Raw genomic sequence first — 25,412 nt, 5'->3', positions numbered from 1 at the left:
CCCAACACCCTGTTCATCATCTCTGGGGACCTCAACCATGTATCCCTGCAATCTTCCCTCCCAACATTCACACAGTATATAACCTGTGATACCAGAGACAATAACATCTTGGACTTCTTCTATTCAAATGCTATGGATGCGTACAGACTCTACCCCTTCCCCCCTCTTGGAAGAGCAGACCACAATATGGTGTATCTCTTTCCCCTTCATAATTTTGCTGCTGTGAAATGTAAATTTCTCCACTGCAAGACAAATAAAGGCTAATCCAATCCAAATCACAGAGGAGAAAAGGATGAAGATGGAGCAGCAGCTAGAAGCCAGCAATGTCACTGGTGTCTGGAGGGGCCTGAAAACCATCTCAGATCTCAGGCCACAAAGGTCTCGTGACATTGAATAAGAAGGACAAGGATAGGACAGATGAACAAAACTGCTTTTTAAACTGCTTTGACCAGACATCTGCATGGTCCCAGTGCTCAAGCTCGCCCACCCGAAGTAGGGTGGGCGACCTGATGCGACAGCAGATGTCAATCATGAATTCCTCAACAAAATCATTGAAATTCAGCAGAGGCAGGTTCAACAGCAACTCTTTAGAACAACAATGCTCTCAATGTTTTGGTGTCAATAAATGAACAAGTATCCATTTTTTGCCAAAAAAGCCTTGGAATTTTTTAATACCATTTGTCACAACATATATCTGGGTCTCGTTGGTTTCGTCGGGGGCATATGACTCAATGCCACACACATGGATCAATGAATGCTTGGAGTTGTATAAGGTCAACAGGACCCTGAGAGCCTTCGTTGCAAACTCGATGAGGATGTGGAAAACCACACTTGAAGCCAATGGCAAGCCACTAACGCAAGTGTCCATCAAATGTGGCATACACCAAGGTGATGCACTCTCCCCACTGCTGTTCTGCATAGGACTGAACCCCCTCAGCCAGATAATCGCCAATACAGGCTATGGATACCGCCTCAGAAATGGAGCTACAATCAGTCACCTCCTCTACATGGATGAAAAGCTGTATGCTAAGAGCGAAAGGGACATAGACTCCCTGATCCACACAACCAGGATCTACAGCAGTGATATCGGAATGTCATTCGGGCTGGAGAAATGTAGTCGGATGGTGACTAAGAGGGGCAAGGTAGTCCACACTGAAGGGGTCTCACTCCCTGAAGGAACAATAGCAGACATTGAAAACAGCGACAGGTATCTTGGTATACCACAGGCATATGGCATCCTCGAACTCGCAACAAGGAAAGCGGCTATGACCAAATACCTCCAGCGGGTGAGGCAAGTCCTCAGAAGCCAGCTCAATGGCAAGAACAAGACCCGGGCAATAAACAGCTATGCCCTGCCAGTGATCAGATACCCTGCAGGAATAATAAGGTGGCCAAAGGAAGAGATCCAGACCACGGATGTTAAGACCCGAAAACTCCTCACTATGCATGGAGGGTTCCATCCCAAGTCCAGCACCCTGAGACTGTACACAAGCCGTAAGGAAGGAGGAGCACTAGTGAGTGTGAGAGCCACTGTCCAGGATGAAACATCCAAGCTCCATGAATACATCAAAGAGAAGGCTCCAACGGATGATGTACTCAGAGAATGTCTCAAACAATGGGGAACAGAGGTTGAGATGCTGGATGAGGGACAATCATGGGAGGAAAAGCCCCTACACGGGATGTACCACCGAACCATAGCAGAAGTGGCTGATCTCAAGAAGTCCTATCAGTGGCTAGAGAGGGCTGGCCTAAAGGACAGCACAGAGGCACTCATCCTGGCTGCCCAAGAGCAAGCCCTGAACACCAGAGCCATAGAGGCAGGGATATACCACACCAGACAAGACCCAAGGTGTAGGTTGTGCAAAGAGGCACCTGAGACAATCCAACACGTAACTGCAGGGTGTAAGATGCTGGCAGGGAAAGCCTACATGGAGCGCCATAACCAGGTGGCTGGCATAGTCTACCGAAACATCTGTGCGGAGTATGGACTGGAAACCCCAAGGTCAAAATGGGAAACACCTCCCAAGGTGGTGGAGAATGACAGAGCAAAGATCCTGTGGGACTTCCAGATACAGACTGACAAGATGGTAATGGCCAACCAACCTGATATCGTGGTCATAGATAAAGGGGAAAGGAAAGCCGTTGTCGTGGATGTAGCGGTCCCGAGTGATGGGAACATCAGAAAGAAGGAACATGAGAAAATCGAGAAATACCAAGGGCTCAGAGAGGAGCTGGAGAGAGCCTGGAAGGTAAAGGTGACAGTCGTGCCTGTGGTGGTCGGAGCACTTGGGGCAGTGACCCCCAAACTCGACGAGTGGTTGCAACAGATCCCGGGAACAACATCGGATATCTCGGTCCAGAAAAGCGCAGTGCTGGGAACAGCACGGATACTGCGCAGAACCCTCAAGCTTCCTGGCCTCTGGTAGAGGACCCGAGCTGAAATGGGGACAGACACCACCCATGGTGGGTGAGACGAGGATTTATATATATATATATATATATATATATATATATATATATATATATATATATATATATATATATATATATATATATATGATCTCCATTGAGACAGAGAGACTTTTACAACTGAAAAAAGATAAGGTCAGGACAAGTTATGTCATTTCTCACAAAATCGCCAGAAAAAGTAGGGCATTTTCCGACGGAGAGTTTATTAAGGAGTGTTTATTGGACTCTGCTGCGCTGATGTGCCCAGAGAAAAAGGGCGCGTTTCAAGAACGTTTCACTCTCCCGACGCACTGTAACAAGGCGGATTGAGGACAACGCGGGAAACTTAGAGCTTCAGCTGAAGAACCGAGCGGCCGACTTTGACTTTTTTTCTCTGGCTTTGGATGAGAGCTGCGATATACGTGACACCGCCCAGCTGCTCATCTTCTTACGTGGGATAACCACAGACTTTCAAATCACGGAGGAGTTGGCAGCCATGCAGTCAATTAAAGGTACAACCACTGGTAATGACTTGTTCAGAGAGGTAAATGCATGTATGGCTATGTTAAGACTGAAATGGGACAAGCTTGCAGGTGTGACAACAGATGGTTGTCCAAATCTAACCGGGAAAAATGTTGGACTTTTAAAGAGAATGCAGGATAAAGTGACAGAAATGAACCCTGATCAGAAATTGACATTTTTGCATTGTATCATACACCAGGAAGTGTTGTGTAAGACAGTGTTAAAAATGAAACATGTCGTTGATGCAGTCACTAAAATAGTTAATTTCATCAGAGCGAGAGCTTTAAATCACAGACAGTTCGTTGCTTTGTTGGAGGAAAATGAGGCTGAACATGGTGACATAAGCTATCACTGCACTGTTAGGTGGCTCAGCCTTGGGAACGTTCTGAAAAGTGTCTGGGACCTGAGAGACCAGATTCAGGAGTTCTGTATTCAGAAAGGTCATGACGTCCCAGAACTTTCAGATAACGACTGGTTGGCAGACTTCGGATTTGCTGTGGATGTGACTGCACTAATGAACGAACTAAATGTCAAAATGCAGAGCAAGGGCCTTTTTGTGCATGAGATGTACAGTGCATTGAAGGCTTTCATGAGAAAACTGCAGCTTCCGTCAAGCCAAGTGAAGGTCAACATTCTGACCCACTTGCCAACACTTAAGGAAGCCAAAAGATCAGGTGATCACCTCCAAAAGTACTCAACCGCGTTAGAAGAAGTTTTCAAGGCGATTTCAAAACTCTTGATAGTGAAATGCACATGGTTTCTTCTCCCTTAAACTGCAGTGTGGATGATGCACCAAGTGAAGTTCAGATGGAACTCATTGATCTGCAGTCTGACACACTTCTGGCAGATCATTTCAAGTCAGCCTCACTGCTGGACTTTTAATCCGCCCTCAAAGAGGAGAATTGTCCACACCTGAGGAGGCATGCTCAGAGGATCCTAGTCCTCTTTGGATCTACCTATCATTGTGAACAGACATTCTCAGTTATGAAGTTCAACAAATCCAAACACAGATCCTCTATGACTGATGACCACCTCTCAGCTGTCCTTCGGATAGCCACTTCAGACATTCCGCCAGATTTCAATGCCCTTGTTCAAGCCCAGAACAGACTGGATTATTCTCACTGAAGAGGTAACATGAGGTGGAAAACATTAACAAGTTAAAAATAAATTGCACTGGTTCAATAATTGTTTTTCTTATTTAACTAATACACCACAATTTCACATCACCTAATATAAATATTTACAGAGTGCTTTATTCTTCTGATTATCAGTACCAGCTATTCAAAATATTTAATTTGAGAATTTACAATGAAAGAAAGTTGGTGGCCCTCTGACACAATTCAGGTTTCTCATGCGGCCCCTGATAAAAATTAATTGCCCACCCCTGTATTATAGTATAGTATATTACAGTCGAGACCAGCTGATTTACAATCGAGATCAGCTGCTAGTTTTAAGACGCTCGAGTGCAAAGAGGCAGGACTCGAGCGACGGGATTTTGGCGATAGGGAAGGACCCGAAATACACGACGTGACAGGCTTGGATGGAGCAAGAGTCTTAACTGGGACATGCATCAAAAAATAACAAACAGGGAAGAGTGGAGGAAGGTAACTTAATGACAGCAGACCGAGCAACACGGAAGTGGAAACGGCAAAGTCCAAAAATACTCAGACGGAGACGGTAGTGAGCGACAGGCAGATATAGGCAGAAGGCACAATCAGTGAATGACAATCAGCTGTGGGAACCCAGGTGAGTGATGATTGGAGGGGCCGTCTCCCGGGAGTGGCGAATGAGGTGACAGGAGGGGCGGGGCTGGATAGGACAGATGAACAAAACTGCTTTTTAAACTGCTTTGACCAGACATCTGCATGGTCCCAGTGCTCAAGCTCGCCCACCCGAAGTAGGGTGGGCGACCTGATGCGACAGCAGATGTCAATCATGAATTCCTCAACAAAATCATTGAAATTCAGCAGAGGCAGGTTCAACAGCAACTCTTTAGAACAACAATGCTCTCAATGTTTTGGTGTCAATAAATGAACAAGTATCCATTTTTTGCCAAAAAAGCCTTGGAATTTTTTAATACCATTTGTCACAACATATATCTGGGTCTCGTTGGTTTCGTCGGGGATTCCCCCTCAATGACTCGAAGGACTTCACCTCCCTTCGGCCAGCCCGCCGCCGGCCGTGGATCACAGCGTGTTAGCCGGCCTTGCTAGGTTGACTAATTCTCACAACTGCGACACCATGATGGACTGCCCTGCTGTCATTTTAAGCCTACTAAACATCCACCCACTTACTGGGAAGGGTGATCTGATCCAGGACATCCTCAAATACCGTCAGCTTGACTTTCTTTGCCTAAATGAAATGTGGCAAACTCCTTGTGACTTTTCACAGCTAAATTACTCTACTCCTCCGGGATTTGTCTATATTCCCAAACCTCGCCATTTTAGCCGTGGAAGTGGCCTAGCTATTTTTTTATCGTGACATATGGGAATTCCTCCCAGTCTCGCTCCCTGAAACGTGTTAATTTGACTGCTTTGCATGTCAAATTTCGGGTCCAACTCCCACGATTCTCACCACTATTTACCCCCCCCCCCCTTTTTAAAGGAATTTTGTACGATTCTCATCCACCTCTCCTCTCTCTCACCAAATATAATTATTCTGGGAGACTTCAACATCTCATCTCATCTCATCTCATTTTCCGTACCGCTTATTCCTCATTAGGGTCGCGGGGGTTGTTGGAGCCTATCTCAGCTGTCTTCGGGCACGAGGCGGGGGGCACCCTGAATTGGTTGCCAGCCAATCGCAGGGCACACAAAGACATACAACAGTCACTCTCACACTCACACCTAGGGACAATTTGGAGTGGTCAATCTGCCTGACATGCATGTTTTTGGAGTGTGGGAGGAAACCGGAGGACCCGTGGAAAACCCACGCGGGTCCGGGGAGAACATGCAAACTCCAACTATTCCACGAACAAATGACATCACTTCTTTCTTCGATAGCCTTGGCTTCAGCCAACTTGTGGACTTCCCTACGCACACAAAAGGACACACACTTGACCTGATTTGCTGCTCTGGATTGACTGCTGCCATCTCATGCTAAATCACAATACTACTCTGCTCATTGACTCAAGTACTGAAAATAGTCAGGCTCTCTTTTCTCTTTATAACAGAATCATTTAACCCTCTGTTTCTCCCCCTCCTCACCTTTCTTTCTCTGACACCTGCAATTCTCTCGTTTTATTCTATTCTGAAAAAGTATACAAAATCCACCAGCATCTTGGCTCCTCTGTACCCTTACCCAGCCCCAACCTTCCTACCCCCTCTCATCTCTTATCTTTCTTTGAACACCCTCATCCCTCTACAATCTCAAACCTCATAAATAAATCCTATAATTCTCCCTGTCAGTTAGATCCCCTCCAAACAGTTTTGGTTTAATCCTGCTTACCACCTCTCCTTCCATTCATTTCAGCCATTATTCACTCCTCGCTATCGACAGGAATCGTCCCTGTCCCCCTCAAAACGGCGGCTGTCACACCAATTCTTAAAAAGCCTGGATCTGATCCCAATGACTTCAAAAACAACCACCCCATTTCTCACCTTCCTTTTATTTCCAAAACCCTAGAAAAAGTTGTGTACTCCCAGCTACACTCTCACCTCTCCCAGAATGATCTCGACGAACCATTCCAATCTGGTTTCTGCCCCACCACAGTACAGAATCAGCTCTCTTAAAGTCACGAACGATTTTCTTTTGGCAGCTGAGGCCGGCTTACTCTCCATCCTCTTCCTTCTTGACCTCACCGCAGTTTTTGACACATTTTCTCATCCCATCTTCCTTGACAGACTATCCTTCATAGGGATCACCGACACGCCCCTACGCTGGTTCCACTCTTATCTCTCCGGCCGCTCTCAGTTCATCCAAATTAACTCATTCACTTCACAGTCCTCTCCTGTATCGTCTGATGTGCCCCAAGGCTCTGTCCTGGGACCCCTCCTATTTATCACCTACCTTCTCCCCTTTGGCGATATTCTCCATAAATTTGTGATACAATTTCATTGCTTTGCGGATGACACCCAGCTCTATCTCTCAAGCAAAGCTGACATCTCTCTTGCACCTTCTTCCCTTTGACTCTGCCTCTCTGAAATTAAATACTGGTTTACCCATAACTTCCTCAAACTTAACAGCGAAAAAAAACGTAATTCTCCTTGTTGGTACCAAATCCACCTTGAGCAAAGCTAACAATTTCTCTCTCACTATTGACAATACGACCGTTTCTCCCTCCCATCAGGTCAAAAGTCTAGGTGTCATCCTTGACAGCACATTTCCACTGCCATATAAATAACTTAACCCGATCTGCCCTCTCCATGAGTCGTCACCTTACCGTGGTGGAGGGGTTTGTGTGTCCCAATGATCCTAGGAGCTAGGTTGTCTGGGGCATTATGCCCCTGGTAGGGTCACCCATGGCAAACAGGTCCTGGGTGAGGGACCAGACAAAGTACGACTCAGAAGACCCCATATGAAGAACACAAATGGATTTGGTTTTCCCTTGCCCGGACGCGGGTCACCGGGGCCCCTCTCTGGAGCCAGGCCTGGAGATGGGGCTCGTTAGCGAGCGCCTATTCGCCGGGCCTACACCTATGGGGCCCGGTCAGGCTCAGCCCGAAGAGGAAACGTGGGTCCCCCTTCTCAAGGGCTCACCACCCATGGGAGGGGCCAGAGGGGTCGGGTGCATTGCAAGCTGGGCGGCAGCCAAAGGCGGGGATCCTGGTGGTCCAACCCTCGACTGCCGAAGCTAGCCCTTTGGACGTGTACTGGCTCCACTGTTCTGTGGAGGGTGCTTCAGGAGTATGGGGTACAGGAACGCCTGATACGGGCGGTTCGGTCCCAATACGACCGATGTCACAGTCTGGTTCGCATTGCCGGCAATAAGTCTGAATTGTTTCCAGTGAGGGTTGGGCTCCGCCAAGGCTGCCCTTTGTCACCGATTCTGTTCATAACCTTTCTGGACAGAATTTCTAGGCGCAGCCAAAGCGTTAAGGTTTCCGTTTTGGTGGCTTCAGTATAGCATCTCTGCTTTTTGCAGATGATGTGGTACTGTTGGGGCCTTCAAGTGGAACTCTCCAACTCTCTCTTGAGCATTTCGCAGCCGAATGTGAAGCGGCTGGGATGAGAATCAGCACCTCCAAATCTGAGACAATGGTTCTCAGTCGGAAAAGGGTGGAGTGCCCTCTCCGGGTCGGGGAGGAGATTTTGCCTCAAGTGGAGGAGTTTAAGTATCTGGGTGTCTTGTTCACGAATGAGGGTGTAAGGGAGCGAGAGGTCGACAGGCGGATCGGTGCGGCGTCTGCTGTGATGCGGACATTGGTACCGATCTTTCGTGTTGAAGAAGGAGCTGAGCCAAAAAGCAAAGCTCTCAATCTACCGGTCGATCTACGTCCCAACCCTCATCTATGGTCACGAGCTATGGGTTGTGTCCGAAAAAACGAGATCCCGAATGCAAGTGGCGGAAATGAGCTTTCTCTGTTGGATGTCCGGGCTCTCCCTTCGAGATAAGTTCAGAAGCTCGGTCATCCGGGAGGGGCTCAAAGTCGAGCCACTTCTACTCCACATCGAGAGGAGCCAGATGAGGTGGCTCGGGCATCTGATTAGGATGCTCCCAGGATGCCTCCCTGGTGAGATGTTCCGAGCATGCCCCACTGGCAGGAGACCCCGGGGACGACCCAGGACACATGGAATGACTATGTCTCACACCTGGCCTGGGAACGCCTCGGGATCCGCCAAGATGAGCTAGAAGAAGTGGCTGGGGAGAGGGAAGTCTGGGCTTCCCTATTGAATCTGCTGCCCCCGCGACCCGACCTCGGATAAGCGGCAGAAGATGGATGGATGGATGGATGGATTGATGAACCTGATCTGCGTACTTCCCCGATGCAATATCAACCGTGTTTGCCCGTCTCTCATACCATTGCTATCCTTCTTCATCGTCTTGTCACCTCCCGGATTGACGATTGCAATTCACTTCTCCTTGGTGTCCCTCAGAAACTTCTCCACAAACTTCAACTAGTCCAGAATTCTTTAGCCGGGTCATCACCTGAAACTCATCCTTTCACCACATCACCCCCGTCCTCCAAGAGCTCCACTGGCTCCTGGTCAAATATAAAATCAACTTTAAAACTCTTCTTTATACATTTAAAGCTATCCATAAACTTGCCCATACCTATCTGACTTTCAAATTTCTATTCCCTTTCGTTCCTTGCGATCCTCCTCCTCCCTCCACCTCTGTGTGCCCCCCTTCTGCCCATCTCAGCACGATGGGGGACAGAGCTTTCAGCTCTTTTGCCCCCAAAGTCTGGAACTCACTTCCACCCAACATTCTTAACATGGATTCTCTTCCCACCTTCAAATCCCATCTCAAAAATTCTTATTTAAAAAGGCACTTTCTGTGTGGCTCTATCTCTTGTTTCTATTGATATTTGTATTTTATTTAAAGTATTTTATGTATTATTGTATTTTATTTATTATTGTATATATGGTTGTCTGTGACTGTAAAGTGTACTCGAGAGCTTTGAAAGGTGCTTGAAATAAAATGTATTCTTATTCTTATTCTTATTCTTATTCATCTCTGTGAGTAATCCTTTTCAACCATGCTGGACATAAAATTGAAGAAAAGGAACAGACTTTGCTGTGAATAAGACATGAGAGTGGCAAGGTGAAGCCACGCATATCAGAACTGATCTCTCAAAAGCAACAGCAGGTATGTAATTTGTTGTGAGTTATGCATTGTGTTGGTTTTGTTCTTTGAACAAGGTGATGTTCATGCACGGCTCATTTTGTGTAGCAGTAAAAACATATATCTATGTCTTGAATTTGAAAAAAACAACAACTTATTTTTCACTCAAGAGGGATTCACCGATTGCACATATGAAACTGGTAGGGTTCGGTACCATCAACAAGGTTAAGAAGTACTGTAGAGAGAGAGTGAGGGAGAGTGATCGGTAAAAAAAGTGATCGTTCGTTCCTGGTTCATCGCTTTTCAGGGTGTTAGAAGTGGGATGGTGAAATCAGCAGGAAGCCAGGTGTTGAACAGAATTTGTTATTTTAATCAGCAGGGACATTGTGAGGTCAGTTGAGGGGAGACAGAAAGGAAAAGAGAGATTGACGCGCTGGGAGAGCATTTATGTAAGACGGACAGGATGCGATGTGATAGGATGTGACGTAATAGGATGTGACAACATGTAAAGGCAGGCAGGATATGACGGATCCCCCAAGCCATTAACTCTTTGAACTCTTTCAACAGTAGCCAAAATGGAACTGTATAGTGCCACTTAGCAGTTTTTTTGACGACGATACTAGTGCAGCGTGTTCTACCGGAAACAAATTCCTTGTGTGTTCTACATACTTGGCAATAAAGATGATTCTGATTCTGATTCTGATTCTGATCAGGAAGTCCAAAACAAAAACAAACGATGCAAAAAGATGTTTAAAGATGTTCGTATAGCGAATTACCCCAACAGAGAGAGAGAGAGAGAGAGAGAGAGAGAGAGAGAGAGAGAGAGAGAGAGAGAGAGAGAGAGAGAGAGAGGAGGGGGGAGGATGTATGAACAACTTAAAACATTTAAAATGTATGTGTTTGCATAGCAATGAACAAGCTCCGGGATGAAACTTGCCTGTGATCTTCTTTATACCATTGAAAATCTGGCCGAGGCACAGCAGAAGCTTCACATTGAAGAATGCCTTTTTTTCCTACTGCCGTACCTGTACCTCTTGCCTTAGTGATTAAGGGAGGATCTATAAAATACATTAAAAGAATGTTTGGACTCATGACATGAGATTTCTGCTTGAAGAATTTGTGATACAAATGATATGGTAGGTGGTGTACAGAAAGCACTCCGGAGGGACTTATGTGTAAAATCATTAAAACATCCTATAATTTCCTGTTTTTTTTTCACATTCACATCGTTTACCGCAGTCTGTACAAGTGTTCAAAAGTGACACAGAGGATGAAGATTACATTGGATTTAGTGATACACAGTGATACAGATGTTGACCCAAACTTGTTACCATATCCTTTATGGTAGTTATCTGAAGAAGTATGTTTGGTGAACATTCCAGGAACAACATTTCGTTGTTAATGGTTGCTGTGTACACTTATTTAGCCTTATGTTCTGAATTTTTATTTGACTTTCAAGAGTATATTTCTGTTCATGGTTATGGATTTTATCTTATCACATTAATTTCCCACCAAAATCTGTGCGACGTGTTACTGTTTTTTTCTTTATTTATTGACCATAATTTCTGGAGTATAAGTCACAACATTTGTCACAAGCTTTCAACCCTGCAGTTTATGCAACTATGCGGCCAAGTTATGCATTTTTCTAACGACCTCCATGGGGCGCTCGAGCACAAAAGGTCAGAATGAGACACTGCGAAAATATGTGCCGATGAAGACGCAAGTTAATGTAACTACTGAAACTGCGTGTGAATCGTGCATTTAAAGTGGCCCTCCAAGTTGAATGGTCGGTTTGGATAACCAGCGGCGAGAAATCATTTACCAAAACTGGCCGTATGCGAAGAGCAACTTTTCAGGAGGAGCAGGAAGATGAGGCTCTCAGTTACTTGCTATGTTTTTGTAAGCAGCCCATTTAGCGAGTGATAACGTGCTCAAATTGTGCACATGCGGTTTATAGACAGGTACGGTTTATGTATGTAGAAAATGTTTTTTCATTTAAAAATATACTGGGTGAGGCTAATAATTGTCCTCTGTAGTCCGGAAATTACGGTATTTGCATTTGATGGCAGTGAGACCTAATTATAGTACATCAATGTTCCAGCATAATAGGACCTCCCTGTAAATAATCTAAGACTTTTGAATCATATGTACCACTGTAAAATGTCCTCGAGAGTTTTGAAAGGCACTTATAAATGAAATTTATTATTATTATTATTATTATTATTATTATTATTATTATTATTATTATTATTATTATTATTATTATTATTATTATTATTATTATAAGCATGTAAAGCATACGGACTGCATACACCTTTTTCAGATCACAAACTTCCACCAGCATATCTGTTGTCAGATAATGTGACCGTGTGACTCTTACAGTTGACTGCGACCTGTACTGTCCTCACATCAGGGGTGGATATGTCATTTGAAGCAATGCATTCATATGATCCGGATTGATCTTTGCTGATGGTAGCCAGCTCCAGATGCTCTCCTTCTGTTATAAATGTATCAGGACCTGTAACGAGGAAGAAAAACAACAAGATTTCTTTTGAAAATCCAACAGACTTTTAGGTGGTCTGTGAAAATTGGTATCAGAGTCATCCATTCATCTAACAAACTGCTTATTTCTCACAAGGGTTGCAAGGAGTTCTGGAGCCTATCCAAACTGTCTGTTGGCAGTCGGCGGGGGATACCCTGAATCAGTTCCCAGCATAATGTAGGGCTGTATTGATTGTTTGTGAAATGGGTGTCCGTCGCTATTTATTTCTCGGACTGTACATTAAAGGACAACCAATGTCACTTTTTTGTTTCCTAACTGACATCAGAAATGTAAAATCATCGAAAATATCTAAAAGCATCTAAAATACCCAAAACACACAGTATGATATTTTTATTCAAATGCAAAACACCAATAAAAATGACTTAGTGTACAAAATCTGCAAAAAATTGAGCTGCGAATTGGGCATTTTCAGAAAGTCCTGTCCCCAGTTCGTGACGTCACGCCAAGACGTCTTGCATTGCTGGAGAATCAAAACAATGGCTTCAGATTCAGAGAATATGCTATCTTGTTACACATCCAGTTATGAATATGATTCAAATAGTTCTGAAGAAGAAAGCATACATGTTTGCAATCGATTAAAGAATTTATTCCGTGTCATTTTGAGGCATCAGGGGTGGGAAATGTCGCACCCAAGGGAGGCAGAAAGTGGCGACAAAGCCCTGTAGGGAATTAGTCAGGCTGTTTCCACAGGCTGATAAATTCCTTCCATGGAGCTTGGTCGCCCTCTTCTGGTGGCTTTTTGGTGAAACACAAGGTTTTTAGACCAAACAAGTACAGCAAAATACATTGCAGCGATGGAAGGACTGCTACAATGTGTCTTTTTTTTTTCGGTCAGGGGCGTTCCTTCAGTGACGTCACGCACGGACTTGTGATCAACTCAAAAAAATTCAGCGCGAGTCTTAAAACGTAAAATAAATCTATATGCGGTGTAATCTTTGTAAAATACGCTCAGTAGAAGTCATTTGAAGCCATTTTATAAATTATGGACTCAACTTGTCCGGAGACCTCGGTTGTCCTTTACGTGGCGGTCTTACTATAAAAACGACGAGATGAGTCGTACAAACTAGTGTGACAGTGTTAATAGCCTGATAAGAAAATACATTTGGCTACGCTCTGGATTTGTACTTTTGCCTTCCAACACCGTATACTTAAATCCTGTTTTACACCTGTTTTGAATTGACACTTTTGACATGATGTACATGAGGAATTTAGACATACTGTGTGTCCAGGAGACCAGGTGGAATGGGACCAAGGCTTGAGGCTTTGGATCAGGCTTTAAGTTGTTATATCATGGTGTAAGCATAAAGAGAAATAGTCGGGGTTATCTTGAAAGAGTAGTTTGTTAGTGTCTGGTGCTGGAGATTACAGTGTATCGGTCAGTAACAGTGGTTCAAGTGAGTACACAGCTGAAGCGACAATGGTTATAATGGGTTGCTGTTCGACAGGGTTGTTTAACATTGCAAAGCTCGGAGGAAAAAGCGTTTAAATGTCTGATGGATTTGGTGCGCATGGATCGGTAGCTCCTGCCTCATGGGAGTAGCTGGAAAAGGTGGTGGGCAGGAGTTTTATTATGATGATAAAAGCTACATTGTATATTGCAACAGCTCTGATGGTAAACTGCAATTGCAAACAGCTAGCACACCCCCACTCAACCCTTGTTAGTAGAAAGCGGTTCAGAAGATGGATGAATGAATGAATGAATGAATGAATGAATGAATGAAGGTCGAAGAATATCCCGGATTGCCCAAATACAAAGCAAAACTGTTGTGATGTGAAAAGTCAGACAGATCCACTGAACTGCTGAATGGTTTTAATAAATGAATATAGAGAAACACTATTTGATTGCAGTACCATTTTAACAACAAACAAGTGAGTTAAGAGACTTACTTTCTCATTTTATGAAATGAGAAGTGACTGACATGGATTTATGTCAAAGTCAAAGTCAGCTTTATTGTCAAATATGCTAATATGCATGACATACAGGACATATTAAATTACTGTCCTCTCGGACCCAGCGTTCAAGGCAGTTATAATGACTTTAACAAACATAATAAACACGAAAACGCCAATTTGCCGGGAGAGAGAGGAGCCGCTGCGTGTTCACGCGCCGCCATCTTGGGGAAAAAAACAAATATGACAACACAAAGACACAGGAGACGTTAGACAATCTCTTTTCGTCAATGGATGCTACAGCTGCGCGTTTGCTTTCAACATTTTGCTTGTAGTAGACGTGCACATTCCACCATGACGTCCCTGATCCACTGCTGAAAAGGACACTTTGATCCTCTCCGCTTTCATCTGCTTCATGTCACAAAGAGGGTACAGAAAGTGCTGAAGAATGATGACTCTCTGTGTCTTTGTGTTGTCATAATACTTGTTACTGTATACTGTAGAAGGACAATACTGTAGCTCTTTTTGAATGAAAATTAAAAAGGGCAGAGTCCATTGTTCCGTAAGTGTTCATTTGGGAAGTCTTTCTTAGACAATAGTCGGCTTTCACGGTCACCCATTCTGCCTCGCATCAGATACCATGGTAACACAAGGGAAACACCTTATGGTAACCTAGCAACAAAATTGCACCTATCTTAAGGAATAAAAAAATGTGTTTTGATGTTGGTTTCAGCTGTTCATTTTCAAAAATCACTGTGGGGGCAAAAGACAAAGCACTATGTGCAGCTCAGTTCTTAATATTTTGAGTCTTACACCAGATTGCAGCACCTTGAGAAATACTGTATCTGTCATGATCTGGTTGGCGACCAACGGGGGGCGCTGTCGGCCCCGCCTGCACCTGCACAGGTGCTGGTCGTCCCGATCAAATTGGCGACCAGCGGGTAGCGACGTCAGCCCTGCCGGCAGCCTCGCAGGTGCTGGTCGTTACAATCAATGACACTTAAAAAGACACCTGGCACGATCATCCGGTGCCGATTCATTGTTTGTTTGCTGCTTGGTTGCAGCATGCATTGTGTACGGGTTTGTTTAACCTTGGCGGACTTTTACTTTTGGTCTTCTTTTGCTACTTTGTATTTTTTCCATTCAGATGATTTTGATGTTTTACATTTTGTTCCTGCTGACTTTATTTTAATACAATTTGTCAAACAACCTCCTGCTCCCTCCTGCCTGCTTTTTGGGATCCGAACCCGCCATCACCACCTCGCAAACCGTGACAGAATGAATCGGCCAACTATCGGATCCCGCAGGTACATCGGACCCGTCTCATTTCCACCCCGTGCCTGACCATGCTACGTCCACGTTAGCGCAAGCCTCGTCGCGTTTGAATTGCGTCACTCGACGAGCCGCAACGTCCACGTAAACGTCCGGCCGAGACCTCCTTCCAGGTGGCCGTCCAGGGTGACACTGGGTGACTGGCATTGCACGCCCACGTCCAGCCACGCTGTCGTCGTGCATGACTAATTGAGTCTCATCCACGACGAGCCGTGCAACGTCCGCGTCAACGTCAGTCCGAGACCCCACTCACCGCTGGATCCCGGAGCGGCTCTGGACTGGTCTCGTTCCCCCGGAGCCGGGCAATTCACGCCCACGTCGGCGTCCGGCCGAGACCTGGTCCCATACGGCTGTACGGGGTGCCATTCTGCGCCTGGCAGTCGACGTCCACGCAGAGCCATGCGCCGTCGCGTGAACGTGCGAGAGGGATCGCACTCACGCCCACGACGATCCGTGCCGCGTCTTCGTCCACCCCAGGCCGAGTCCCGTTCCCATCAGGCCGCCGCCCGTCGTATGCTGGAGAGGCAGCGGTTGCCCTCTCCACCGACCGTTCCCTGGCGAGTGGACCTTTTGGGAGACTGTTGGGACTTCTGGAAGCAGCCCCTTGAAGGGGGGGGTACTGTCATGATCTGGTTGGCGACCAACGGGGGGCGCTGTCGGCCCCGCCTGCACCTGCACAGGTGCTGGTCGTCCCGATCACATTGGTGAACAGCGGGTAGCGACGTCAGCCCTGTCGGCAGCCTCGCAGGTGCTGGTCGTTATAATCAATGACACTTAAAGGACACCTGGCACGATCATCCAGTGCCGATTCATTGTATATATATATATATAATATATATATATATATATATATATATATATATATATATACAGTAAAGTCTCGTTATATCGATATCGGATATATCGATAGTCCCGGTTATATCGATACTATTTCTATGCACGCACGGAGAAAATTACATGCAAACAGGGTCGGATATATCGATAGTCCCGGTTATATCGATATTTTTTCGGACTCCCTTGAATATCGATATAACGAGACTTTACTGTATATATATATATATATATATATATATATATATGCCTCGACTGGGATCACCACCTTATCGTGGTGAGGCACTTTGCACGTCTCCATGACCCCGAGAGCTATGTCGGCTGGAGTCTTGTACTCCTGGCAGGGTCACCCAAGCCAAACAGGTCGGAGGGTAGAGGCCAGACAAAGAGTGATCCCAAATCCGCACCCGGGGGTAGGCGTAGGCGGAGTCCAACAGATCGGACCACCGGCAGCCCCTTGCAACCGCACTCACCTGAAGGTCATCTTGTGTCCTCACTCATGCCACTGGAATACAGCGGGTGCGGCCAAGTATGTGGGGGAAGGAATTGCGCGCCCCGTCCCTACACTAAATCCACGAGTAGCGCAGGTTTCAGCTTCCACCATATAAGTCCTCTGGCGATAGGATAAAGTGACGGGGGCAGGTAATGGATGTGACTGGAAGCTTCTAGCTTGATTCTTACACAGGGGCGGTACAGGATTGATGGTCGTTGCGAAGATGGAATGGAGCAACATTATCCTTCGGCAGCATCCTGTGCGTCTGAGCAGCCCTATTCAGGGTCCGCACTGCTCACCCCTTATAGGGGAAGGTTCTAGAAAAGGTGACCTAAACATTGCTTGTTCCACCACACCTGGGTGGCCCACCGCAGTCACCAAGGCGGTCGAAAACGAAATATAATCAAACCCATGACTATGAACCTGGATTCCTGGAATGTTCGCACCCTCCTCGATGCTCGAGACGGGATGGAGAGACCTCGAAGACGAACTGCCCTCATCGCACATGAGCTCAGGAGGTACAACATCGATATTGGCGAACTCAGTGAGACTCGGTTCTCAGGCGAGGATTCACTCACAGAAGTTGGTGAAGGCTACACATTCTTCTGGAAGGGTCTCCCAGAGAATGAGCGAAGACGCCATGGAGTTGGCTTTGCTGTGAAAAGCAGCTTACTCAGTAACATCCCTGAGTCCCCCCAAGGCATCAGTGAACGGCTTATGACCTGCCGTATTCACCTGGTAAAAGGTCGCTTCGCAACTTTAATCAGCGCCTATGCTCCCACCTTGGATGCTGACGATAACACCAAAGATGCCTTCTACGAGTCCCTGGATGCAACCATATCCAAAATCCCTGCTTCTGATAAACTTGTTCTGATGGGTGACTTCAATGCCCGAGTAGGTACTGATGCCGGGCTCTGGAAACAAGTAATCGGAAGGCACAGGACGGGGAAAATAAACAGCAATGGCCTCCGACTCCTAACTCTGTACTCTGAGCATCAGTTGATTGTAACTAACACCATCATCATAACACCACAGCTGAAAAAGAAATACATCACATAATGGATGCACCCCAGGTCCAAACATTGGCACTTACTGGACTACATCATCACAAGGCAACAAGACCTAAATGACGTCTGCATCACGCGGGCCATGCGTGGGGCTGAATGCTGGACTGATCATCAACTGATCAAGTCCAGGCTCAAGCTGAGAATTCGACCTGTTCAGAAGAAACAGCAACCCCAAAGGCGTCTTAACTCCAGGGCCCTGGAGTCCCCAGAATGTGCAGCCAGCTGCCGCAACAAGCTGGCAGAGGGACTTGCCAGCCTGGACAAGGACACCAGTAACTGTGACCTTGATGTTGAAAGCTGGTGGAAAAAATTGAGGACAACAATTCATCAAGCTGCCTCTGAGACCATCAGCTTCACTCAGAAACGTCATTAAGACTGGTTCGATAACAGCTCAGCTGCCATACAGAAGCTTCTGGAAGCCAAGCGCAAAGCCCATACCACACTTCTCTCCAACCCTCATTCTCCACTTCTCCTCTCTCTCTACAAGGCCATCCGTGGTGAAACACAGAAACAGCTGAGGATGATGGAGAACAAGTGGTGGCTCAGCAAGGCCCAAGAAATCCAGAGGCATGCAGACAACAACAACACCCACGCCTTCTATGATGCTGTAAAATCCCTGCACGGCCCACGAAGACAACACATTGTCCCAGTTAAATCTGCAGACGGTTCTGTACTACTGAAGGACAAACAGCTAATACTTGAGCGCTGGGCAGAGCACTTTGACTCCCTGCTCAACCAAGTAAACCCTTCAGACACATCTGTCCTTGACTCCCTCCCAGAGCTTCCATCAGTTCCCTCCCTTGATGAACCTCATCAGTTCACAGAGGTCCTCTCTGCAATCCGGAGCCTTAAAAACAACAAAAGCCCTGGCCCTGATGGACTTCCAGCTGAGGTCTTCAAGAGCGGCGGCTACCTCATGACACGGAAGCTTTAACCACCTCATCTGCAACATCTGGCAAAACGAGACACTTCCTCAGGAATGGAAAGACAGCAACATTGTCACCATTTATAAAAGGAAGGGGGACAAGTCAGTATGTGGCAACAGCCGTGGCATCTCCCTACTTTCTTGCAAAAGTAATGCTGTTCCGTCTTACATCGCACATTACCGAAGACATCCTCCCAGAGACACAATGCGGTTTCAGGAAGGATCGAAGCACTCTGGACATGATCCTCGCTGCGCGCCAAGTTCAGGAGAAATGCAAGGAACAAAACAAGGAGCTCTATATCACCTTCATCGACCTTACAAAGGCATTTGACACAGTTAACCGTGACATTCTCTGGACCATACTGCAGAAATTTGGCTGTGTACTGGCCCCTGCTATATTCAACCTGTTCCTGATGGCAGCTACGCTCCTCTTCCATAAGTCCATCCAGGAAGGTGGCGGCGTACAAATCCAATTCTGCCTCGAAGGCTACCATCCAGACGCCCATTCAACATCAGACGCCTGCAGGCCAAGACCAAGATCAAGACCCTGATCAGCGACATCCACGAGCTACAGTATGCAGAGGATTATGCTCTGTTGGCCCACAGCCCAGATGCCATGCAACATGCCCTTGATACCATATCCTCCGTCTACCGATCACTCGGTCTCGTGATCAATGTAACCAAAACGGAGGTCATGGCAAAAGAGAGTCCTCCCACACCCTGAGTGCTTATGCACATTAGTAAACATATTACGTTATTTCATGTTAGTTTAGTACATATTATGTTATTGCATGTTCAATTTAGACTACATGGAATAAAATATCAGTCGAACCGTGTGAAAGCAGGATGTAACGAGTATCAAGTTTCAGCCTATGTTCTTCCAACACTGAGTTGTCCGTAGCTGATTGGACAACAGATCGCAGCTGTGGACATTCAAAAACTAGTCAGAGCGGGAGCTCTTCGCTTCTCTTTGTGATCTTTGCTCTGTGCGCTCCTGACTTCGCTCCTGCCTAGACGAGAGAAGTGCTTTTTCTGTCTCACTAGAATAAAGTAGCTTTTTGTTCACCATCTATCGTCGTCACTGATATTTTGATCACAGAACTTTGTTGAACACCGAACCAGTAGAGAAACAAGAATTTGAAACCAACACAGACTCTAAAGAAATGCAACATCAAGCCCAGCGATCTGGAGTCTGCTGCAGCTAACAGGCCACTGCGGCGTTCCTTATGCCACGAAGGGGTGACACAACTTGAAAACAAACACTCCCAGAGGAGGATCGGGCGGCACGAGCAAAGACACCTTTGTGCTGCTTCAGTACACGCCTCGCCAGCCCGGTCCTGGCCTCACATGTCCTGAATGCGGAAGGTTTTTGTGGCTCCAGAATCGGGCTTCATAGTAACCTACAGTGGCATCGCCGCCAGCGCCAATAACCACTGTCCAATACCCCACATAGCAATGGAAGCGATCACCAATATTATATATATATATTATATATATATATATATATATATATAATATATATATATTATTAATATATATTATATATATATATATATATATATATATATATATATATATATATATATATATATATATAGTTATTTTATTTTGTGATTTTCTCTTGTTTTTCTTCTTTCTAGTCACCTATATGTATGCAATGTGCTATGCGAACACATTTTTACATATTTTCCATTTCCATACACATCGTTTCAAGATTAAACCAACCTTCTGTTCAACACCTGGCTCCCTGATGACTTAACCATCTATCTCCATCAACACCTGTAGAAGGGATGAACCAAGGGCGAACGATCAAAACAATCCAACATTCTGGTACCGAAACCCGCGCCAGTCCGGTCTGAAGCGGTTGGGGGTGCCTACCTGCGTGTTTCTGTCGACAAGAGACAAAAGCTCCTAGCTTTTGGGTGGGGTCTGCTTGTGGGTTGCCCACAAGAGAGAAGGGGGTCGTTCCCTCGGCGATGCCTGCTTGTTGACTGGGGGCTACGAGATAAAGACATGGTGGAAGCGCCTCTTCATTCTGACCTAACCACATGGTTGAGTTTTCACGGGTGAGTGCCGCTAGCATGCTGCTATGTTGGGTGAATGTGGAATCCTTTTTGGCCAGAAGGATTTCTATGCGTGTAATCCACGTATCGAGGGCTAGTGACACGATTTTTTTGATTTAATCATCTGTTTCTGATGGTTTTGATCACGGTGGATCTCCTTAATTTCGGGCCCGAGTGTAGATACTACTCTACACGCGACTGATCGATGCTAATACTGATCGAGATATGTCTGGTTTTCCGCGCCGCTAGCGGACGTAGTGTAAGACCAGTAGAATTCTAATGATAATATTCACAAGGGGTGGATTTTTGGGATTCACTGTGCGCGAGGGCTGGAAGTGAAATTGGGAAATTGAGAGATTTTTTAATTTTACTCTGGACGTTTATTGTTAAAAACCCTGTCCGTCTTTACAAAAAGCTCTCCCAATCAGCCCCTGACCTTGATGTTGAAAGCTGGTGGAAAAAATTGAGGACAACAATTCATCAAGCTGCCTCTGAGACCATCAGCTTCACTCAGAAACGTCATTAAGACTGGTTCGATAACAGCTCAGCTGCCATACAGAAGCTTCTGGAAGCCAAGCGCAAAGCCCATACCACACTTCTCTCCAACCCTCATTCTCCACTTCTCCTCTCTCTCTACAAGGCCATCCGTGGTGAAACACAGAAACAGCTGAGGATGATGGAGAACAAGTGGTGGCTCAGCAAGGCCCAAGAAATCCAGAGGCATGCAGACAACAACAACACCCACGCCTTCTATGATGCTGTAAAATCCCTGCACGGCCCACGAAGACAACACATTGTCCCAGTTAAATCTGCAGACGGTTCTGTACTACTGAAGGACAAACAGCTAATACTTGAGCGCTGGGCAGAGCACTTTGACTCCCTGCTCAACCAAGTAAACCCTTCAGACACATCTGTCCTTGACTCCCTCCCAGAGCTTCCATCAGTTCCCTCCCTTGATGAACCTCATCAGTTCACAGAGGTCCTCTCTGCAATCCGGAGCCTTAAAAACAACAAAAGCCCTGGCCCTGATGGACTTCCAGCTGAGGTCTTCAAGAGCGGCGGCTACCTCATGACACGGAAGCTTTACCACCTCATCTGCAACATCTGGCAAAACGAGACACTTCCTCAGGAATGGAAAGACAGCAACATTGTCACCATTTATAAAAGGAAGGGGGACAAGTCAGTATGTGGCAACAGCCGTGGCATCTCCCTACTTTCTTGCAAAAGTAATGCTGTTCCGTCTTACATCGCACATTACCGAAGACATCCTCCCAGAGACACAATGCGGTTTCAGGAAGGATCGAAGCACTCTGGACATGATCCTCGCTGCGCGCCAAGTTCAGGAGAAATGCAAGGAACAAAACAAGGAGCTCTATATCACCTTCATCGACCTTACAAAGGCATTTGACACAGTTAACCGTGACATTCTCTGGACCATACTGCAGAAATTTGGCTGTGTACTGGCCCCTGCTATATTCAACCTGTTCCTGATGGCAGCTACGCTCCTCTTCCATAAGTCCATCCAGGAAGGTGGCGGCGTACAAATCCAATTCTGCCTCGAAGGCTACCATCCAGACGCCCATTCAACATCAGACGCCTGCAGGCCAAGACCAAGATCAAGACCCTGATCAGCGACATCCACGAGCTACAGTATGCAGAGGATTATGCTCTGTTGGCCCACAGCCCAGATGCCATGCAACATGCCCTTGATACCATATCCTCCGTCTACCGATCACTCGGTCTCGTGATCAATGTAACCAAAACGGAGGTCATGGCAAAAGAGAGTCCTCCCACCCCTGAGTGCTTATGCACATTAGTAAACATATTACGTTATTTCATGTTAGTTTAGTACATATTATGTTATTGCATGTTCAATTTAGACTACATGGAATAAAATATCAGTCGAACCGTGTGAAAGCAGGATGTAACGAGTATCAAGTTTCAGCCTATGTTCTTCCAACACTGAGTTGTCCGTAGCTGATTGGACAACAGATCGCAGCTGTGGACATTCAAAAACTAGTCAGAGCGGGAGCTCTTCGCTTCTCTTTGTGATCTTTGCTCTGTGCGCTCCTGACTTCGCTCCTGCCTAGACGAGAGAAGTGCTTTTTCTGTCTCACTAGAATAAAGTAGCTTTTTGTTCACCATCTATCGTCGTCACTGATATTTTGATCACAGAACTTTGTTGAACACCGAACCAGTAGAGAAACAAGAATTTGAAACCAACACAGACTCTAAAGAAATGCAACATCAAGCCCAGCGATCTGGAGTCTGCTGCAGCTAACAGGCCACTGCGGCGTTCCTTATGCCACGAAGGGGTGACACAACTTGAAAACAAACACACCCAGAGGAGGATCGGGCGGCACGAGCAAAGACACCTTTGTGCTGCTTCAGTACCGCCTCGCCAGCCCGGTCCTGGCCTCACATGTCCTGAATGCGGAAGGTTTTGTGGCTCCAGAATCGGGCTTCATAGTAACCTACAGTGGCATCGCCGCCAGCGCCAATAACCACTGTCCAATACCCCACATAGCAATGGAAGCGATCACCAATATATATATATATATATATAGTTATTTTATTTTGTGATTTTCTCTTGTTTTTCTTCTTTCTAGTCACCTATATGTATGCAATGTGCTATGCGAACACATTTTTACATATTTTCCATTTCCATACACATCGTTTCAAGATTAAACCAACCTTCTGTTCAACACCTGGCTCCCTGATGACTTAACCATCTATCTCCATCAACACCTGTAGAAGGGATGAACCAAGGGCGAACGATCAAAACAATCCAACATTCTGGTACCGAAACCCGCGCCAGTCGGGTCTGAAGCGGTTGGGGGTGCCTACCTGCGTGTTTCTGTCGACAAGAGACAAAAGCTCCTAGCTTTTGGTGGGGTCTGCTTGTGGGTTGCCCACAAGAGAGAAGGGGGTCGTTCCCTCGGCGATGCCTGCTTGTTGACTGGGGCTACGAGATAAAGACATGGTGGAAGCGCCTCTTCATTCTGACCTAACCACATGGTTGAGTTTTCACGGGTGAGTGCCGCTAGCATGCTGCTATGTTGGGTGAATGTGGAATCCTTTTTGGCCAGAAGGATTTCTATGCGTGTAATCCACGTATCGAGGGCTAGTGACACGATTTTTTTGATTTAATCATCTGTTTCTGATGGTTTTGATCACGGTGGATCTCCTTAATTTCGGGCCCGAGTGTAGATACTCTACACGCGACTGATCGATGCTAATACTGATCGAGATATGTCTGGTTTTCCGCGCCGCTAGCGGACGTAGTGTAAGACCAGTAGAATTCTAATGATAATATTCACAAGGGGTGGATTTTTGGGATTCACTGTGCGCGAGGGCTGGAAGTGAAATTGGGAAATTGAGAGATTTTTTAATTTTACTCTGGACGTTTATTGTTAAAACCCTGTCCGTCTTTACAAAAAGCTCTCCCAATCAGCCCCTCTCTCCCTGCTCTCTTCTCTCTTCTTCCTGCCTGCCCCTGGGGGTAGGCAATTACATTTTGTGCCGTCCGAAGGATTAAATAATCTTTTGTTTTTACTTTTAATTCCTACTTCATTAATAATGACCCTAACAATCCCCTTCTTTTTATTCTTCCTATTTTTCAACTTAATTGACGGGTCACAAGTATCACTCGTGGTGCATCACCACACACAGTGTCGGAATTGGATGTACCTTTATTCGTCTCGCATTGGAGAAATTTACATTTCACAGCAGCAAAATTATGAAAGGAAGAGGAAAGTAAAGAAAGAAGTTGAAAAACAAAATAAAGGAGGTGCTGGAAAGGCAGCCACTCTCGCGGCGCCATCTTGAAGTAAAAAAAACAAAAAACTAAATAACAAATAATATGACAACACAAAGACACAGAAAGCCATTCATTCTTCAGCACTTGCTGTACCCTCTTTGTGACATGAAGCAGTTCAAAGCGTCCATTTCAGCAGTGGATCAGGGACGTCATGGCGGAATGTGCACACCTGCTACAAGCTAAATGTTGAAAGCAAACACGAAGCAGGAGCATCCATTGACGGAGAGAGATTGTCTCACATATCCTGTCCCACATAAATCCGCTTCAATACCAAGCCACGACAGTTTCACATTCGCATCGGCACTGTGCGCTGACGCTCCTTTCTTCTTATCACGGGCTTCTCACATGCATCCATCCAGCCGCAGACTGTCCAACAGCACCGACTTTTTCCACTGAACAAAGCGGTTCTGTGAAGATGCTGCCCATGACAGGCATAAAAAAGCACAATGGCCCCAGAGCTGTCCAGCGATGACAGTCAAATGGCACCGACATTCTTCCCATTCAAAAAACATACTGCTGCCGAAAAGGTGCAACCGCTCAGCAGTCTCCTCCTTGATGAAAGTTGTGGCCAAAAATGCTGAAAAACAATTTGTATCTATTCCACATGATGCACAACAACAGAAAGTGACAAAAGAAAACACAAAAACAAGACAAAAACAACAACAACAAAAAAGCAAGGCTCATGAGAGCAATTGCTGACTGCTGCCTACTTCGGCGCGGGCTCCACTGTG

General features: G+C 45.9%; 2 protein-coding genes across 3 annotated transcripts in view; one reads left to right on the top strand and one right to left on the bottom strand.

Moving 5' to 3' along the window:
- opcml (opioid binding protein/cell adhesion molecule-like) overlaps positions 1–25,412 on the bottom strand; it is a 141,075-nt gene that overhangs the window by 5,505 nt on the left and 110,158 nt on the right. For both annotated transcript variants that reach the window (XM_089016658.1, XM_089016659.1), the window contains exons 4-5: positions 12,078–12,215; positions 10,635–10,755 (exon numbers count right to left, since the gene is read on the bottom strand). In XM_089016658.1, the coding sequence (XP_088872784.1) occupies positions 10,635–10,755; positions 12,078–12,215 (259 nt within the window). The remainder of the gene's footprint in view (positions 1–10,634; positions 10,756–12,077; positions 12,216–25,412) is intronic.
- On the top strand, positions 3,011–3,852 carry LOC148886042 (general transcription factor II-I repeat domain-containing protein 2A-like). The gene is made up of 2 exons (XM_089017663.1): positions 3,011–3,660; positions 3,750–3,852. The coding sequence occupies exons 1-2, from the start codon at positions 3,011–3,013 to the stop codon at positions 3,850–3,852; spliced, it is 753 nt and encodes a 250-aa protein (XP_088873789.1).

Source organism: Hippocampus bargibanti, linkage group LG16 (assembly GCF_051943395.1).
Source record: "Hippocampus bargibanti isolate YZ-2025 linkage group LG16, ASM5194339v1, whole genome shotgun sequence".
Classification (NCBI taxonomy): domain Eukaryota; kingdom Metazoa; phylum Chordata; class Actinopteri; order Syngnathiformes; family Syngnathidae; genus Hippocampus; species Hippocampus bargibanti.
This window is presented reverse-complemented; position numbering and strand designations above follow the sequence as displayed.

Coding starts and splice junctions, on each gene's coding strand:
- LOC148886042 (XM_089017663.1), top strand. CDS start 3,011: ATGTTAAGACTGAAATGGGACAAGCTTGCAGGTGTGACAACAGATGGT. Junction 3,661..3,749: donor TCAGGTGATCACCTCCAAAA/GTACTCAACCGC, acceptor CTTAAACTGCAG/TGTGGATGATGCACCAAGTG.